The sequence below is a fragment of the Coregonus lavaretus genome (assembly GCF_964263955.1).
Source record: "Coregonus lavaretus genome assembly, chromosome: 4".
NCBI classification, from domain to species: Eukaryota; Metazoa; Chordata; class Actinopteri; order Salmoniformes; family Salmonidae; genus Coregonus; species Coregonus lavaretus.
Genome location: NC_139991.1, coordinates 40,135,296 through 40,155,130, shown reverse-complemented (window position 1 = coordinate 40,155,130; position 19,835 = coordinate 40,135,296). Strand labels below are relative to the sequence as shown.

Sequence of the window (19,835 nt, the reverse complement as noted above, 5' to 3'; positions counted from 1 at the left end):
ACGAGCTGAGATTAGGAGCACACTCTTAAAGGGAGTGCTCCTAATCTCAGCTTGTTAACTGTATAAAAGACACGTCCACAGAAGCAATCAATCAATCAGATTCCAAACTCTCCACCATGGCCAAGACCAAAGAGCTCTCCAAGGATGTCAGGGACAAGATTGTAGACCTACACAAGGCTGGAATGGGCTACAAGACCATCGCCAAGCAGCTTGGTGAGAAGGTGACAACAGTTGGTGCGATTATTCGCAAATGAAAGAAACAGGCAGCTGGGACCATAGTCACCAAGAAAACAATTGGTAACACACTACGCCATGAAGGACTGAAATCCTGCAGCGCCCGCAAGGTCCCCCTGCTCAAGAAAGCACATATACATGCCCGTCTGAAGTTTGCCAATGAACATCTGAATGATTCAGAGGAGAACTGGGTTAAAGTGTTGTGGTCAGATGAGACCAAAATGGAGCTCTTTGCCATCAACTCAACTCGCCGTGTTTGGAGGAGGAGGAATGCTGCCTATGACTCCAAGAACACCATCCCCACCGTCAAACATGGAGGTGGAAACATGCTTTGGGGGTGTTTTTCTGCTAAGGGGACAGGACAACTTCACTGCATCAAAGGGACGATGGACGGGGCCATGTACCGTCAAATCTTGCGTGAGAACCTCCTTCCCTCAGCCAGGGCATTGAAAATGGGTCGTGGATGGGTATTCCAGCATGACAATGACCCAAAACACATGGCCAAGGCAACAAAGGAGTGGCTCAAGAAGAAGCACATTAAGGTCCTGGAGTGGCCTAGCCAGTCTCCAGACCTTAATCCCATAGAAAATCTGTGGAGGGAGCTGAAGGTTCGAGTTGCCAAGCGTCATCCTCGAAACCTTAATGCCTTGGAGAAGATCTGCAAAGAGGAGTGGGACAAAATCCCTCCTGAGATGTGTGCAAACCTGGTGGCCAACTACAAGAAACGTCTGACCTCTGTGATTTCCAACAAGGGTTTTGCCACCAAGTACTAAGTCATGTTTTGCAGAGGGGTCAAATACTTATTTCCCTCATTAAAATGCAAATCTATTTATAACATTTTTGACATGTGTTTTTCTGGATTTTGTTGTTGTTATTCTGTCTCTCACTGTTCAAATAAACCTACCATTAAAATGATAGACTGATCATTTCATTGTCAGTAGGCAAACGTACAAAATCAGCAGGGGATCAAATACCTTTTTCCCTCACTGTATATCGACATAACCTGAAAGGCCGCTCAGCAAGGAAGAAGCCACTGCTCCAAAACCGCCATAAAAAAGCCAGACTACGGTTTGCAACTGCACATGGGGGCAAAGATCGTACTTTTTGGAGAAATGTTCTCTGGTCTGATGAAACAAAAATAGAACTGTTTGGCCATAATGACCATCGTTATGTTTGGAGGAAAAAGGGGAGCGCTTGCAAGCCGAAAAACACCATCCCAACCGTTAAGCACGGGGGTGGTAGCATCATGCTGTGGGGGTGCTTTGCTGCAGGATGGACTGGTGCACTTCACAAAATAGATGGCATCATGAGGAGGGAAAATGATGTGGATATATTGAAGCAACATCTCAAGACATCAGTCAGGAAGTTAAAGCTTGGTCGCAAATGGGTCTTCCAAATGGACAATGACCCCAAGCAAACTTCCAAAGTTGTGGCAAAATGGCTTAAGGACAACAAAGTCAAGGTATTGAAGTGGCCATCACAAAGCCCTGACCTCAATCCTATAGAACATTTGTGGGCAGAACTGAAAAAGCGTGAGTGAGCAAGGAGGCCTACAAACCTGACTCAGTTACACCAGCTCTGTCAGGAGGAATGGGCCAAAATTCACTCAACTTATTGTGGGAAGCTTGTGGAAGGCTACCCGAAACGTTTGACCCAAGTTAAACAATTTAAAGGCAATGCTACCAAATACTAATTGAGTGTATGTAAACTTCTGACCCACTGGGAATGTGATGAAAGAAATAAAAATAATTATCTCTACTATTATTCTGACATTTCACATTCTTAAAATAAAGTGGTGATCCTAACTGACCTAAAACAGGGAATATTTACTAGGATTAAATGTCAGGAATTGTGAAAAACTGAGTTTAAATGTATTTGTCTAAGGTGTATGTAAACTTCCGACTTCAACTGTATATACTATTGATTCCACTACCCACTTTCAGGACCAGACTACTGCATTTGGGGCCTCGGGGCACCAAACTCTGTTTTTTTTAAGGAACATCTTTTTGGGAGGAAAACAGCTAACTTCATGCATAGAAAATTTTTGCTGTTTTATAATGCTATTCTAGACATTTTGTCATGAGGCTGAGAAAATAGCAGTTTTAAAGCTAATTTCCAACAATTCTACACTTTTTGTAATGGTCAGAGAGAAAATGTTGCAGTTTTTGAGCTAATTTCCTGCAATTCTTCACATTTTGCTATCATATGCTATCTGGGTCGGGGGCCCCCAAACCAAAAATGTAATAAAACATACATTTATATTTGGTTGGGGGCCCCCTGGAGCTCAGGGGAGCCGGGGCACGTGCCCTGCGTGCCCGTTCGGTAATCCAGCCCTGCCCACTTTATATTTGTACATTGTCATTTCGATGGTCTTGATATATAACGCATGCACCACTCTCATGTTTAAGTTGAATTTGTTGACTGATGCAAAGGCAGCGGCTTCTAAGGAGGGAGCAGAAGACTGCAGCCAAGGCAGCACTAGTCCACACCTGCCCTGTCTGCCGGGTGAGTGGTATTGGTTGGTACTGTATGAGCCTTTAGGTTCCTCTCCCTGTGTAGGCTATTGTACTGGCCTGTGTGGTACAGTCTTTCATATGTGTAGTAGTTTGTTTGCATCGTATTGCTTAGTTTATCATTTGTCAACTTTGAATTCAATCTAAGCCACAGATTGTTAATGTCCTCAATTTTTTACCTGACCTATAGACCCAGTCCCGAAGACATTCAAGCAGCACTATAGCCTTGTTCACACTGCAGGCCTTAATGCCTTTTTCACACTGCAGGCCTTAATGTTTTTCAAATCCGTTTTGGAATACTGACTGTCCACAAGTGACAAAATTGGATGTGTGTTCAGACAGCAGTCATTTGCTGACATGGCTACACTAGTTGTCATAGTAACGACGGGTGTTTGCAGTGGTGTAGGCTGATTGGTAGTGGTGCTTCCTATCACTCAGAAGTTATGTAGCAGGCTAAGGTGACAACGCCTACCATTGAAGTTTCCCAGTTGCTTTAAATGTTCCAAATCATAGTGTAAGAACTTAAAGCCTCAATGGATAAGATGATCCAACTTTCAAAACGAGTCCTTTATGGCTAGCCACAGCAGTCAACTATACTGAGCAAAAATATATACTGAACAAAAATATAAACGCAACATGTAAAGTGTTGGTCCCATGTTTCATGAGCTGAAATAAAAGATCCTGGAAATGTTCCATACGCACAAAAAGCTTAGTTCTCTCAAATTTGGTGCCCAAATTTCTTTACATCCCTCTTAGTGAACATTTCTCCTTTGCCAAGATAATCAGCCACCTGACAGGTGTGGCATTTCAAGAAGCTGATTAAACAGCATGATCATTATACAGGTGCACCTTGTGCTGGGGACAATAAAAGGCCACGCTAAAATGTGTAGTTTTGGCACACAACACAATGCCACAGATGTCTCAAGTTTTGAGGGAGCGTGCAATTGGCATGCTGACTGCAGGAATGTACACCAGAGCTGTTGGCAGATAATTTAATGGCAATTTCTCTCCCATAAACCGCCTCAAATGTCGTTTTAGAGAATTTGGCAGTACGTCCAACCGGCCTCACAACCGCAGACCACATGTAACCACGCCAGCCCAGGACCTCCACTCCGGCATCTTGACCTGCGGGATTGTCTGAGACCAGCCACCTGGACAGCTGATGAAACTGTGGCTTTTGCACAACCACATTATTTCTGCACAAACTGTCAGAATCCGTCTCAGGGAAGCTCATCTGCATGCTCGTCGTCCTCACCAGGGTCTTGACCTGACTGCAGTTCAGCCTCGTAACTGACTTCAGTGGGCAAATGCTCACCTTCGATGGCCACTGGCACGCTGGAGAAGTGTGCTCTTCATGGATGAATCCCGCTTTCAACTGTACTGGGCAGATGGTAGGCGTAGTGTGGGCGAGCGGGTTTGCTGATGTCAACGTTGTGAACAGAGTACCCCATGGTGGCAGTGGGGTTATGGTATGGGCAGGCATAAGCTACGGATAATGAACACAATTGCATTTTATCGATGGCAATTTAAATGCACAGAGATAACGTGACAAGATCAGGAGGCCCATTGTAGTGCCATTCTTCTGCCACCATCACCTGATGTTTCAGCATGACAATACACAGCCCCATGTCTCAAGGATCTGTACACAATTCCTGGAAGCAGAAAATGTCCCAGTTCTTCCATGGCCTGCATACTCCCCAGACATGTCACACATTGAGCATGTTTGGGATGCTCTGGTTTGACGTGTACGACAGTGTGCTCCAGTTCCCGCCAATATCCAGCAACTTCGCACAGCCATCGAAGAGGAGTGGGACAACATTCCACAGGCCACAATCAACAGCCTGATCAACTGTGTCGCGCTGCATGAGGCAACTGGTGGTCACACCAGGTACTGACTGGTTCTGATCCACGCCCCTACCTTTTTTTTTTAAGGGATCTGTGACAAACAGATGCATATCTGTATTCCTAGTCATGTGAAATCCATAGATTAGGGCTTAATTAGTTTATTTCAATTGACTGATTTCCTTATATATGAACTGTAACTGAGTAAAATAATTGAAATTGTTGCATGTTGCATTTATATTTTGGTTCAGTGAAAAGTCAATGGCCAACCACCTCTCTAGCTGCCCCTTATTCCACATTATGCCTTCTATGCCCCATGGTTCCTCAACTTCAGACACTTTGGAACTCTACATGTTATCTCTATAAACTCACCCTACCTTCACCCATTTTCCCTATGCTGCTTCCTTCACTTGTTCTTCTCCTGATTTGATAGCATATACATCCGGGCTCTCCAACCCTGTTCCTGGAGCGCTACCCTCCTGTAGGTTTTTGCTCCATCCCCAGATTTAACTAACCTGATTCAGCTTATCAACCAGCGAATTATTAGAATCACGTGCGCTAGATCAGGGTTGGAGCGAAAACCTACAGGACGGTAGCTCTCCAAGAACAGGGTTGGAGAGCCCTGGGCAAACTCCATTACACACTTAAAAGTATTGTGATGTACTGTTTTTTCTACAATTTCTTCACCTGTGTAATGTTGTCCCCCTGCTTATTCTGGGGTTCAGACTAAATGCAGTGGTAAATGTGTGGCTTATAATTGACAGCAGCTACATGGGCCTGTTAAATTGACAAGAAGGCTGTTGGTATAGCTGCGTCTAGGCATGGCTTCCTTGTTTTAAGTCTGTTAAGTGTGTATTTCTGTTTCTCATTCTGCTGGAGTTGACCTAGTATTTGATATTAAACCTACCTTACGCATCCACTTTCTCAATTTGTAACTCACCCACCAAAAATAACAATATGCTCTTTTACATTGTGTTATTTGTGCTGGTCTAATTTCTAAAATGCAAAAGCAGAAGAATCTGTGCGCTCTCGGATTGCAATTATAGTTGATATAGTGTTCTTCAATGTCCCAGGTTTGTGGCATTGATGAATAAATAATTTAATCTTTACTTCAAGTCAGATGTTTGTATGTTATGTATAAAAGGCATATGTATGCATTATTTAATATTTTGATTTCTTTAAAACAATGCAATTGTTGGAGTTCATGTGTTTGACGTGATTGATGGGTGACTAGGTGCATTCTTGTCAAATAAATATGCTTATTCATTCATGATTATGGATACATTCTGCAATGAGTTTCTGGCTTTGAATCAGCAACAGAGCATGCCAACAAGTTACTTCTGAAATGCTTCAATACAGCAGTGCATTCTGACCATGAATTGATGTAGATTTCACCTCGTTCATATAGTTGTAAGGGATTCAATATTAGACCTCCACCCGCTGAAGGAGAAGAGGATCTGTTAAAATAAGGGTTTGTTGCTAATATCATCTTGGTTGTTTGTATTTGTATTTGTAGTTATTAAGGATCCCCATACTCTTAATGGGGTCCTGCAACATTAAGGCAGTTATATACAATTAAAAATATTACATGACATTATATTTCATAACACTTTACCCAATACATTTAGTGTGTTCCCTCAGGCCACTACTCCACTATCACATATTTACAATACAACATCCATGTGTACGTGTGTGTAGAGTGAGTGTCTATATGTATGTGTGTATGTACCTGTGTGTGTGTCTCTTCACAGTCCCCGCTGTTCCACAAGGTGTATTTTTACCTATTTTTTAAAATCTGATTCTACTGCTTGCATCAGTTACCTGATGTGGAATAGAGTTCCACGTAGTCATGGCTCTATGTAGTACTGTGCGCCTCCCATATTCCGTTCTGGACTTGGGGACTGTGAAGAGACCTCTGGTGGCATGTATTGTGGGGCATGCATGGGCGTCCGTATTCCAAACAGACAGCTCGGTACATTCAGCTCATCGACACCTCTCACAAAAACAAGCAGTGATGAAGTCAGGAGAGACTGACATGCATGTCATCAATGTTAGCTCTCCATGTGCTTTTAAGGGCCAGCCGTGCTGCCCTGTTCTGAGCCAACTGCAATTTTCCCAAGTCCCTCTTTGTGGCACCTGACCACACTACTGAACATTAGTCTAGGTGTGACAAAACTAGGGCCTGTTGTTAGCTAGTTACCAAGCTTTTTTTCAGAAAACTAGCCTATTCATTGCACATTGTAAATATCTGACTGCTACTAGGAAAGTATTCTGTACAAGACAAGACCAAATGCATAAATAAGTCAACAAATATTAGTTAAATAAAATATGGAACAGTTAATGAAAATGTTCAATTTCGTTTTGAATCAAGGTAGCTACTAGCTAGCTTACTGACAGCAAGGCATCGACTAGAGATGACACGCAGGAGCTTGCAGGGATTTGAAGTCTTGCATGGTCTAATTTGATGTTAATTAGCATTTTCGAATATGACAGTAAATAAAGCCGAATATATTGATAAATGTCACCTTGTCCAAGAGAGATTTACACGGTTATCAAAACATCATGCCAGGGTAAGCCTACACGAAACAAGCCTTTGAAGTGTTTGAAAAATCCCCTATGGAAAAAATGATTGGAACCATTTCCGTGTTTGACCACTAGGTTTTATTGGTATTACGATGACATCCTTGTGGCACTCTATAGCAACTTGATCCTTGTCTTTTAAAAACAGAGTTTTCTTTTCCAAATTTAGAAATACCTTTTAAATCAGGGTTGTTTAAAATGCTAATATAGTAATTCTACAACAAAAGGAATAAGAACACAGAAACAGCGGAACCCTAGCGTACGATGAATATTAAATATTTTAGGTGTGTTACGATTAATCAAATGGAACTAATAATATGTCTAGCTTATGCTAAAGCTATCGATGTATAATCTGTATTTAATCATGTAATAGGACTCCAATTATCTACATATAGGGTATCTTTATCACGTCTTGTGGGGGGGAAACGAACTAAATTGACTGTACTTTAAAATGACTAACGGGGTGGCAAGTAGCCTAAAGCGGTTAAGAGTAACTGAAAGGTCGATGGTTCGAATCCCAGATCAGACTAGGTGAAACATCTGTCTGTGCCCTTGAGCAAGGCACTTAGGTCGCTCTGGATAAGAGAGTTTGCTAAATGACTAAAACGTCAAAGCAAATCAAAACTGTGTAGAAATGATAATGGACCTACACTTATACAGTTTCTTGACTGTATACAGCTCTCTATTAATCATCGAAATGAAAGATAAACAGACAGGGAGTATCGAAAATGGCAAAAACGATGGATAAAGTAATATCTTTTTCAAATGTTGAAAAATTAGTTTGACACCCCTGCTCTAAATGGTCAAAAAAACAAAAAAAGTGTAAGGACGCAAGACCTGGGCCCTTTAAACAGAACGACGTGACGTCATCGGGTCAAAGTTTACAGCTATGGCGTCAGGAAATGGATTTGCTTCTTTGGTGAGAATCCACACGATTAAATAACAGTATTTGAACTTAATGTACATGTCATATACGGGTATATTGTAGCTGCATATGTAAGTGAAGTGTTAAAGTATATGATGCATGTTTTATTTGGATTGAAGCCGGCCTGCTGTTTAAAATGTCGCTGGCTAAACGGTAAACGAGGACAACATTGATTGAGCTAAACATGTGCTTACCATTACTGTAGCAATAACAGTAATATTGAATTACTAATGCCAATGACAACATTTCGTCGTGTTATTTAGGGTGTGATATCAATTGTAATACTTACATTTTGTTAATGATTCTGTTATGTTATTCAGGGCGTGGAGGGAGTTACAGCAGCCGCACAGGCTCTGTCTCTACCAGCTGAGGCTTATGGGAACGATGTGAGTAACACACGGTCTGTTTAGATTTCGTCTCTGACAAGCTCACTACACAATAGTATTCTAGTGTGTGTTAGTTTCAAAGTTTATTCGCCACGTGCACAGGATACAACAGGTGTAAAACAGTACCTTGAGAACTCTTTCCCAACATTGCAGCTAACCTTTGTGTGTGTGTGTGTGTGTCAGCCTCAACTGGAGGTGATGTGGGCGATGAAGGCTTACAATCATGCAGAGATCTACTTTAATGTGAGTATCTCTTTCTCACAAGCACCTGCAAACTACTCACATGAAAAAAATACTAGTTTACTATAGTAAATACTATAGTATTTAATTTGCATATACCCTGCCCCATATCCCAATTTGTGCCACCCATAAGTGAGAAACCTACATGCCAAGTATAGACCATATTGTGTTCCATACAGGTTATAGAGAAGAACAGAAGCTCTGAACTATCCGTTCAGATCCCAGTCCTACCTACCTACTACAGGTTATGGAAAATGTGCTCTTAGTATTTCTCCAGTAGGTTTCCTCAAGGAGAAATCCTCCACTTCTATGTCAAAGATAAAACAAAAACACTACAGTAAATACTACAGCAGTGGATCAACAGGTTTTGCCTCAGGACCCAAATTGAACCAGGTTGTCTGTCGTGACCCAATATTCACATCATGAAAAACAATCGCCAAAATACAATCTGGAAAACTATTTTTCATGCTATATTGATAGTAAATGTAGCAATTATGACAAGGGAACAACATTCCCACCGCTTTGTCAATAAATACGTTCTTGAAGAATGTTAATAAACTCACTGGCTTGAGACGACAAAAATCAATACAAATAGTGCTGCTAATAGCTCTATATTGAAAATACTGTGATTTAATACTTTTTTAGATGAAATTATTTTTGAAAAAGTTCATTGTAATCTCTACAGTTTCTACCAGGTTTAAGTTCATATCGGAGTATTTTTTTAAAATAAAAATAAACATACTGTGAGGGGAAAAAGTATTTGATTCCCTGCTGATTTTGTACGTTTGCCCACTGAAAAGAAATGATCCGTCTATAATTTTAATGGTAGGTTTATTTGAACAGCGAGAGACAGAATAACAACAAAAAAATCAAGAAAAACGAATGTCAAAAATGTTAGAAATTGATTTGCATTTTAATGATGGAAATAAGTATTTGACCCCCTCTCAATCAGAAAGATTTCTGGCTCCCAGGTGTCTTTTATACAGGTAACGAGCTGAGATTAGGAGCACACTCTTAAAGGGAGTGCTCCTAATCTCAGCTTGTTAACTGTATAAAAGACACGTCCACAGAAGCAATCAATCAATCAGATTCCAAACTCTCCACCATGGCCAAGACCAAAGAGCTCTCCAAGGATGTCAGGGACAAGATTGTAGACCTACACAAGGCTGGAATGGGCTACAAGACCATCGCCAAGCAGCTTGGTGAGAAGGTGACAACAGTTGGTGTGATTATTCGCAAATGGAAGAAACACAAAAGAACTATCAATCCTATCAATCCCAGGTCTTGTGGTCCTCTGTAGCTCAGCTGGTAGAGCACGGCGCTTGTAACGCCAAGGTAGTGGGTTCGAACCCCGGGACCACCCATACACAAAAAAAAAATAATGTATGCACGCATGACTGTAAGTCGCTTTGGATAAAAGCGTCTGCTAAATGGCATATTATTATTATTATTTATTATTATTATAATCTCCCTCGGCCTGGGGCTCCATGCAAGATCTCACCACGTGGAGTTGCAATGATCATGAGAACGGTGAGGAATCAGCCCAGAACTACACGGGAGGATCTTGTCAATGATCTCAAGGCAGCTGGGACCATAGTCACCAAGAAAACAATTGGTAACACACTACGCCGTGAAGGACTGAAATCCTGCAGCGCCCGCAAGGTCCCCCTGCTCAAGAAAGCACATATACAGGGCCGTCTGAAGTTTGCCAATGAACATCTGAATGATTTAGAGGAGAACTGGGTGGAAGTGTGGGGGGGGGGGGGTATACAGAAGATAGCCCTATTTGGTGAAATACCAAGTCCATATTATGGCAAGAACAGCTAAAATAAGCAAAAAGAAACGACAGTCCATCATTACTTTAAAACGTGAAGGTCAGTCAATACAGAAAATTAAGAACTTAGAAGTTTCTTCAAGTGCAGTCGCAAAAACCATCAACCTCTATGATAAAACTGGCTCCCATGAGGACTGCGACAGGAATGGAAGACCCAGAGTTAACGCTGCTGCAGAGGATAAGTTGTTCATTAGAGTTACCAGCCTTAGAAATTGCAGATAAATGCTTCAGTTCAAGTAACAGACACATCAACTGTTCAGAGGGGACTGTGTGAATCAGGCCTTCATGGTTGAATTGCTGCAAAGAAACCACTACTAAAGGACACCAATAAGAAGAAGAAACCTGCTTGGGCCAAGAAACACGAGCAATGGACATTAGACCGGTGGAAATTTGTCCTTTGGTCTGGAGTCCAAATTGGAGATTTTGGGTTCCAACCGCCATGTCATTGTGAGACGCAATGTGGGTGAACAGATCTCTGCATGTGTATTTCCGTAAAGCATGGAGGAGCTGTTATGGTGTGGGGGTGCTTTGCTGTTTCACCAGCATGGCTACCACAGCATTCTACAGCGATACGCAGTCCCACTGAGCCCAAAACCAGATGGGATGATCATTTGTTTTTCAACAGGACAATGACCCAACACACCTCCAGGCTGTGCAAGGGCTATTTTACCAAGAAGGAGAGTGATTGAGTGCTGCATCAGATGACCTGGCCTCCGCAATCCCCCGACCTCAACCCAATTGAGATGGTTTGGGATGAGTCGGACCGCAGAGTGAAGGAAAAGCAGCCAACAAGTGCTCAGCATATGTGGGAACTGTTGGAAAAGCATTCCAGTTGAAGCTGGTTGAGAGAATGCAAAGAGTTTGCAAAGCTGTCAAAGGCAAAGGGTGGCTATTTGAAGATTATCAAATATAAAATATACTTCCTGCTGGAAGGTGAACCTCCGTCCCAGTCTAAATTTCTGGAAGACTGAAACAGGTTCCCCTCAAGAATTTCCCTGTATTTAGCGGCATCCATCATTCCTTCAATTCTGATCAGTTTCCCAATCCCTGCCGATGAAAAACATCCCCACAGCATGATGCTGACACCACCATGCTTCACTGTGGGGATGGTGTTCTCGGGGTGATGAGAGGTGTTGGGTTTGTGCCAGACACAGCATTTTCCTTGATGGCCAAAAAGCTAAATTTTAGTCTCATTTGACCAGAGTACCTTCTTCCATATGTTTGGGGAGTCTCCCACATGCCTTTTGGCGAACACCAAACGTGTTTGCTTATTTTTTTCTTTAAGCAATGGCTTTTTTTCTGGCCACTCTTTCGTAAAGCCCAGCTCTGTGGAGTGTACGGCTTAAAGTGGTCCTATGGACAGATACTCCGATCTCCGCTGTAGAGCTTTGCAGCTCCTTCAGGGTTATCTTTGGTCTCTTTGTTGCCTCTCTGATTAATGTCCTCCTTGCCTGGTCCGTGAGTTTTGGTGGGCAGCCCTCTTGGCGCCATTTTCTTTCAATTTTTTTATAATGGGTAGGATGTTCAAAGTTTCTGATATTTTTTTACAACCCAACCCTGATCTGTACTTCTCCACAACTTTGTCCCTGACCTGTTTGGAGAGCTGCTTAGTGGTGTTGCAGAATTTGGGGCCTTTCAGAATAGGTGTTTATATACACTGAGATCATGTGACACTTAGATTGCGCACAGGTGGACTTTATTTAACTAATTATGTGACATCTGAAGGTAATTGGTTGCACCAGATCTTATTTAGGGGCTTCATAGCAAAGGGGGTGAATACGCACCACTTCTGTTATTTTTTTCACTTCACCAATTTGGACTATTTTGTGTATGTCCATTACATGAAATCCAAATAAAAATCCATTTAAATTGCAGGTTGTAATGCAACAAAATAGGAAAAACGCCAAGGAGGATGAATACTTTTGCAAGGCACTGTACATATAGATATTCATTCAAAACCTCCCGAGACCCGAATTTGGGTCGCGACCCACCAGTTGAATACCTGTACTACAGTTCGCAGAAACACTACATTAATTACTATAGTTAACAGTAAATACTACAGTAATGTCTGCAAAAACACTAATACTACAGTATTTAGACCAGGGGTGTCAAACGTACGGCCCGCGGGCCGGATCAGGCCCGCAAACGGGTTTAATCCGGCCCGCGAGATGATTTTTTTTTTTTTGGGGGGGGGGATTTTTTTTATTTTTTAAATTCAATAAAATAAACTGCTGTTCCAATTGCGTCCACTGGATGGCGCAATAGCAATTGTGTTAAGCAAGCAAACTGTTTATACCGGGGCAGAGCAAGTAGGTCAAGCACGTGCAGCCAATGAACTACTTTGTTTTGCCCGCGATATTTATTACGGCTTCTACTTTTAACATTATGTGCTTTGGCACCCTCATTGCCCCAATATGTCTCTGTCAAAAAAGAGAAAAGTGGACACAGAGTGCAGAGTGTTCCAAGAAAATTGGTTATCCTATTTAATCACGGAATTGAATGGGAAAGCTGTATGTTTGGTGTGTTCAGAGCATGTTGCAGTGCTGAAAGAATATAACCTTCGTCGCCACTATGTGAGTCTTCATGCCGACAAATATGACAACTTTCAAGGACCACGGAGATGAGAGAAGGTGAAGGAACTGTTGGCGGGTCTGAAGAAACAGCAGTCTGTGTTTACTCACAGCCGAGACATCAGTGACACTGCAGTGAAAGCTAGCTACCTCATTGCTAATGAAATCGCAGTGGCTTCAAAACCATTTAGTGAGGGTGAATTTGTAAAAACATGCATGATGAAGGCAGCAGAGATTGTGTGCCCTGAAAAGCGGCAGGCTTTTGCAAATATCAGCCTGACAAGAAACACAGTTGCAGACAGGATTTCCGATCTTTCAGTGGATTTGGACAGCCAGTTGAAGCAAAAAGTAAAGTCATTTATTGCGTTTTCGGTTGCAATTGATGAAAGCACGGACATTACAGATGTTGCACAACTGGCCATTTTTTCATCCGCGGAGTTGATGACACATTGACCGTCACCGAGGAGTTCGTGGAGTTGGTGCCGATGACAGATACAACGACAGCAGCTGATATTTTTACCGCACTCGTCGGCGCGCTGGACAGGGTCGGAGTGGACTGGCCCGCGCTGTCAGCCTGGCTACAGATGGTGCGCCCTCAATGATCGGGAAAAAAGCAGGCGTTGTGACAAAGTTCAGAGAGAAAGTGCAATCTGCAAATGAAGGACGTGATTTTTTGACTTTTCACTGTATTTTGCACCAGGAGGCTTTGTGTTGCAAGTCATTAAAGATGGATAACGTCATGAAGGTGGTCATCCAAACTGTTAATTTCATCCGATCCAGAAGCCTGAATCACCGTCAGTTTGACAGCCTTCTCAGAGAGAAAGACCACATCTATGGCCTGCCATACCACACTGAGGTAAGATGGTTAAGCCGAGGTGCTGTGCTGAGGCGTTTCTTTGATTTACGAGAAGAAATTAAACAGTTCATGGAAGAAAAGGGCAAACCAGTGTTAGAATTTCATTCCGCAGAATGGATGCCGGACCTTGCATTTATGGTGGATGTTACAGAGCACGTGAATAACTTGAACAAACAGCTGCAAGGGCGCAACAAAGTTGTCACGCAGTATTATGACAGCATACGTTCTTTCAAGTTGAAGCTGTCATTGTGGGAGACGCAACTTGCCGGTGGTGATGCAGCTCACTTCCCCTGTCTGAAAAATGTGTGCGCGACCCAACATGTGGCAGACATGAAGCGGTTCAAAGATAAAATAACGGGACTGTTACGGGAGTTTGAGCAACGCTTTCAGATTTATGTTTATATGTTTTTATGTTGATGTGCTATTGTTTTTAATTGTTTTTATTTTATTTGTATATTTAACCTATTCTTGACTCTGTGGTTCTTGCACTTGTTTGGGGAACAGGATTTCATTATTTTTATCTACATTTCTGCCTGAGAAATGACACCCTGATATAGTTCTGTGATCTGTGATATACTTCTGTGAATCACTGAGGCATTGTGTGTTTGTGTGTTCTTTGTCCTCAGAACTTTCAAATAACTTGGTGTTTTATGATTAATAGTGATGTTGTGCTTTTGGACACTGTCCTCAGGCTCCAGCTTTATGTTTATGTTTTTATGTTGATGTGCTATTGTTTTTAATTTATTTTATTTTATTTGTATATTTAACCTATTCTTGACTCTGTGGTTCTTGCACTTGTTTGGGGAACAGGATTTCATTATTTTTATCTACATTTCTGCCTGAGAAATGACACCCTGATATAGTTCTGTGATCTGTGAAACAGTTCTGTTAATCACGGAGGCATTGTGTGTTTGTGTTATTTTTCTTTAGAGTTTTCAAATAAACTTGACGTGTTTTATGATTAATAGTGATGTTGTGCTTGTACTATTTTGGACACACTGTCCTCAGGCTCCAGCTTTATGTTGATCGTATTAAAACAAAGAAAACAATCTGAAGTTGTTTGTTTTAAGTTATATATATATATACCATGATTTTTCTGGTCCGGCCCACTTGGGAATAGATTTTCCTCCATGTGGCCCCTGAGCTAAAATGAGTTTGACACCCCTGATTTAGACCATAGTATGTATTTTTTTTTATATGGGTAGGTGGAGCATAATACCAATACTAGCAGCCACATTGCACTGATCTAGTCCTTCTCCCCTCCAGCTAATTGTGTGTGTGTGTGTGTGTGTGTGTGTGTGTGTAGCTGATCTCGTCGGTAGACCCTAGTAATCTGAAGCTGACCAAGGTGGATGACCGGATCTATACGTCCTTCAGAGAATCCTTCTCAGACCTCAACATCAAGAACTTGGACCCAGACATGCTCAAAACCGCAGATGCCAAAGAGGTAGGGGACTGGGTGTGTGTTACAGGAGTCAGAAAAAAGGGACGGAGGAAGAGTGTGAGAGAGAAACTAACCTTGTCTGTGTTGGCGTCTATAGAAGTGGCGTCCGTTCTGTAACCAGTTTGACGGGGTGGTGGAGGACTTTAACTACGGGACTTTGCTACGACTTGACTGTGAGAGGGACTACACAGAGGAAAACACCATATTTGGTATGTTCAGTCAGTCACTATTACACACACAAAACGTTGTCACTGTTTAAAGGTGGCTACATCAGTGTTAACTGTGATCATGTTGTTCCTGCAGCCACCAGGATCCAGTTCTTTGCCATCGAGATCGCTAGGAACAGAGAAGGATTCAACACCCCTGTATTCCAGGCAAAAAAACAGCCTTCTTAACCCATACCTTAACCTCTTTAGCCTAGTCTAACACCCCTATAAACCCAACCTCCTCTATCCCAGGAACAGATGTTTCAACAGCCCTGGTTACCAGGCTTAACATCCATCTCCTTACACTTTTCCTGTGATCGTCCACATATCAGGTCTACTAGATACTAGACCAGTGGCACGTTCAGCAGGGCACCACGTTGTGGAATGTTCATAGATATTATGTAGAACAAACAATTCATGACATTTCTGTCTACAACGTTTTCTTACTGAACGTGGCCCAGAGGTCCACCCCCCACACACCAGCCTGCATCCCACTGTGTGTATGAGTGCGTGTACTGATGTCCAAACTGATCATGGTAGCTACAGTGGCTTCAAAGTATTCACACCCCTTGACTTTTTCCACATTTTGTTGTTACAGCCTGAATTTAAAATGAGTTTAGTTGCAATTGTGTCACTGGTCTACACAATACCCCATAATGTCAAAGTGGAATTATGTTTTTAGAAATTTTGGAAAATCAATAAAAAATGAAAAACCTTGAGTCAAGTATTCAACCCCTTATATGGCCAGCCTAAATAAGTTCAGGAGTAAAAATGTGTTAAACAAGTAACATAAGTTGCATGGACTCACTGTGTGCAATAAGTGTATAACATTATTTTAACGACTACCTCATCTCTGTACCCCACACATACAATTATCTGTAAAGTCCCTCAGTTGAGCAGTGAATTTCCAATGTCTCGCAAAGGGCACCTATTGGTAGATAAAAAATAAAAAAACACATTGAATATCCCTTTGGATGGTGTAGCAATACACCTAGTCACTACAAGGATACAGGCGTCCTTCCTAACTCAGTTGCCGGAGAGGAAGGAAACCGCTCAGGAATTTCACCATGAGGCCAATGGTGAGTTGAATGGCTGTGATAGGAGAAAATTGAGGATAGATCAACATTGTAGTTACTCCACTATAATAACTTAAATGACAGCGTGAAAAGAACGAAGCCTGTACAGAATACAAATATTCCAAAACATGCATCCTGTTTGCAATAAGGCACCAAAGTAAAACTGCAAACAATTGGCAAATAAATTAACTTTGTCCTGAATACAAAACGTTATGTTTGAGGAAAATCCAACATCCCTGATCACCACTTAATATTTTCAAGCACGGTGGTGGCTGCATCATGTTATGGTTATGCTCGTCATCAGCAAGGACTAGGGAGTTTTTGGGGGATAAAAATTAATGGAATAGAGCTAAGCACAGGCGAAAACCTGGTTGTCTGCTTTCCAACAGACACTGGAAGACAATCACCTTTCAGCAGGACAATAACCTAAAACACAAGGCTAAATATACACAAGTTGCTTACCAAGACGACATTGAATGTTCCAGTTGACTTAAACCGGGTTGAAAACCTATGGCAAGACTTAAATGGCTGTCTAGCAATGATCAACAACCAATTTGACAGAGCTTGAAGAATTTTGAAAAGAGTGTGCAAATATTATACAATCCAGGTGTGCAAAGCTCTTAGACTTACCCAGAAAGACTCACAGCTGTTATCGCTGCCAAAGATTATTCTAACATGTATTGACTCAGGGGGTTGAATACTTATCTAATCAAGATTAGGTTTTATTCAACAAAATTTTTTTTTTTTTATTGTGTAGATTGTTAGTGGGATAAAATGGATTTGTCATTTTTGGGGTGAACAATGTGGAAAAGGTCAAGGTGTGAATACTTTGAAGGCATTGTATATGTAATTAGGTTTCCTCGTATTTGTGGCAATAATTTCTGGGTATGACTAGGTTCTTGTTTTTGTACAAAGTTTGTTTCAAATGACATTCTTTATAGTGAACCACTTTTGACCAGAGCGCTGGCTAAAAGTGGTGCACTATATAGGAAATAGGGTGTCCTTTTTTATTTGCCGGTGTGTATCCGACTGCATTCACTGACTAGTCTCGTGAATTGTAAAAATACATAAATATGAATAAATGGAAGTCTGGAATCAACATGTTTGTTAAATCCTTATGAAGATATTACCTTGCTAGTCTGCACCACACTAAAGACTTGACCCATGTTGTGCAGTGGAAGAACTCTGTGACAGCGTGGTATACAAACCAAATGACGTTTATTTGCAGTCAATGCTGACACTATAATAATGTAGCCGACATCCACACAACTCAACCAAGCTACCGATCCAACACACTCACATCAGAGAACCAAGCTACTGATCCAACACACACAAACTTCAGGGAACCAAAACAATAGAAACCAGGAAGTCAAATCAACATGGTTAGAGATGAGCTAGTCGTCACAAACAGTTAGCAGCAACATCTGTAGAGTAGCACAAGTTGCTAATGAACTCTGAACCCCCATCTCCTCTAATACAGAGTTCTGTATTCTTATTCCTATCATCCATATCCATAATACACAGCTCTGTTCTACTAAAGGTTGCATTATTCTTCATTTTCTCATTTAGAAATAAACAATCCTTCAGGGAGTTTGGAGACGAGTGCTGAATGTTCTAGAATGTCCAGGTAGGTTCTGGCTGGAGCTCACAGCTCCTTCACAGCACCCTGGGAGGTCACACACTCAGTCACTGCAGCGACGCTCCTTTCCGTTGAGTTATCAGATCTGTGACCCCTACACACTAGCCTGCTCAGACACTTCACCCCTCCCCTAACCCAACTTACCCCCAAAAAGTTAGTGTCAGCTCCAACCAGCCTACCAGAGGGTAAAGTGGAGCATAACTTTAACCCATATAACCCTGCCCCCCACCTACACCCAATCCTAATGGAACAAGCAATCATTTTTTAGGCAAAGTGTCTCGGTGCTAGGGTAAGTGTCTAGGGGCAGTGCCTAGGGAGTAAGGGAGGTGGGTATTTACATCGCTCAAATTAGAGGGCCAGAGGAACATGTACAACACAGCCACTCCGTCTCACACACTTTCTCTGCCCCTTTGCAGCTCTAGTGCTCTCTCCTCCCTCTCATCCCTGTAGAAAGTTTGCTCCCCACACAGACAAACAGGTGCACTGACTCACTACACTGTAAAAAGTTCAATCACACGTTTCTCATTTTGTTTTAAATTCAATCAATATAAACATTGTTCAAAATGTTATGAAAAAAAATGTACACTTGTTTTGTTGTGTTTCTATACAAGGCAGGCAGAAGCAGAGAACTACATTTACCAGCTTCCCCCTTTTCACCCGCTCTCCTCGTTCATCCCCTCACTCCTCCTCTCCTGCAGATTCTCTCCCTCCAGAATGTGTAGAGGTATCCTCCGTCCATCCTCCTTCTCTCCCTCTCCTCCCAGCGAGCAGCAGAGCGACCTCCGGTGACCTCTACAAACTGGCTTTAAAATAGATCTGTATATTTATATAGGCTTCTATAAAAAGGAGGGGGGGAACCAAAAGGGGGAGGAGGGGTGAGAGGAGGAGTTGAGTTTGGGGGAAGCTGCTCTGTGTGGAGCAGGTGTGTGTGTGTTTGTGTGGAATGTCAGCTCATCATGTCATTGCTGTTGACTCCGTAAGAAGAGTTCTTCATGCTGTCGTTCACCTCCCTCCGGAACACCGACAGATTCTGGGTGAACCTGCACAAATTAATACAGAGAGAGTTAACACACAGTTACTGCACACACAGTCAGCGCACACAGTTATCATGTGTGGATAGAGGGTGGCTGGGATTGTGTGTACCTGTCTCTGTTCTTGGTTAGCAGGTTGCGTTCTATCCCCTCCATCAGGTTCTCAAAGCAGAGATGCATGGCCTGCTGCTTCTCTGGAGGCTGGCTGTTCACAATACTGTTTCTCAGGTCTGCAAAATACTACACACACAGACAAAAATTCAGTTTCTCTGATCTGCAAAATACTGCATAAATTGAGATATATACACACAGGTAGAGGCTGTGTCAGGTTTTTTTCCTTTTTTAGCCAGGACAGTCCACTCAGTAACAATTGCCACATGCAGGGATTAAAGCAACAAAAAAAATCCCATGACTGAAATTTAAGTCGATTTCAGATTGATTGTTTGGGGCCAGGTTAAC

The 19,835-nt window shown here is 42.1% G+C and overlaps 2 protein-coding genes across 5 annotated transcripts in view; one reads left to right on the top strand and one right to left on the bottom strand.

Moving 5' to 3' along the window:
- Window positions 1-8,037: 8,037 nt before the first annotated feature.
- LOC311128701 (protein PBDC1-like) lies at window positions 8,038-16,349 on the top strand. Its single transcript, XM_084160935.1, has 6 exons — window positions 8,038-8,088; window positions 8,415-8,480; window positions 8,664-8,723; window positions 15,287-15,427; window positions 15,522-15,633; window positions 15,728-16,349. The coding sequence occupies exons 1-6, from the start codon at window positions 8,059-8,061 to the stop codon at window positions 15,817-15,819; spliced, it is 501 nt and encodes a 166-aa protein (XP_084017061.1). The 5' UTR covers window positions 8,038-8,058; the 3' UTR covers window positions 15,820-16,349.
- A 1,558-nt stretch (window positions 16,350-17,907) lies between these two features.
- LOC311128699 (exportin-7) overlaps window positions 17,908-19,835 on the bottom strand; it is a 37,805-nt gene continuing 35,877 nt past the window's right edge. For all 4 annotated transcript variants that reach the window (XM_084160933.1, XM_084160931.1, XM_084160930.1 and 1 more), the window contains exons 28-29: window positions 19,489-19,616; window positions 17,908-19,385 (exon numbers count right to left, since the gene is read on the bottom strand). In XM_084160933.1, coding sequence (XP_084017059.1) covers window positions 19,292-19,385; window positions 19,489-19,616 — 222 coding nt within the window. In that variant the 3' untranslated portion in view covers window positions 17,908-19,291. The remainder of the gene's footprint in view (window positions 19,386-19,488; window positions 19,617-19,835) is intronic.

Bases quoted from the DNA above. Each gene is read 5' to 3' on its own strand.
- LOC311128701 (XM_084160935.1), top strand. From the start codon at position 8,059: ATGGCGTCAGGAAATGGATTTGCTTCTTTG. The intron at 8,089-8,414 runs GTGAGAATCCAC...TATGTTATTCAG, and splicing joins GAAATGGATTTGCTTCTTTG to GGCGTGGAGGGAGTTACAGC. The intron at 15,634-15,727 runs GTATGTTCAGTC...TTGTTCCTGCAG, and splicing joins AGAGGAAAACACCATATTTG to CCACCAGGATCCAGTTCTTT.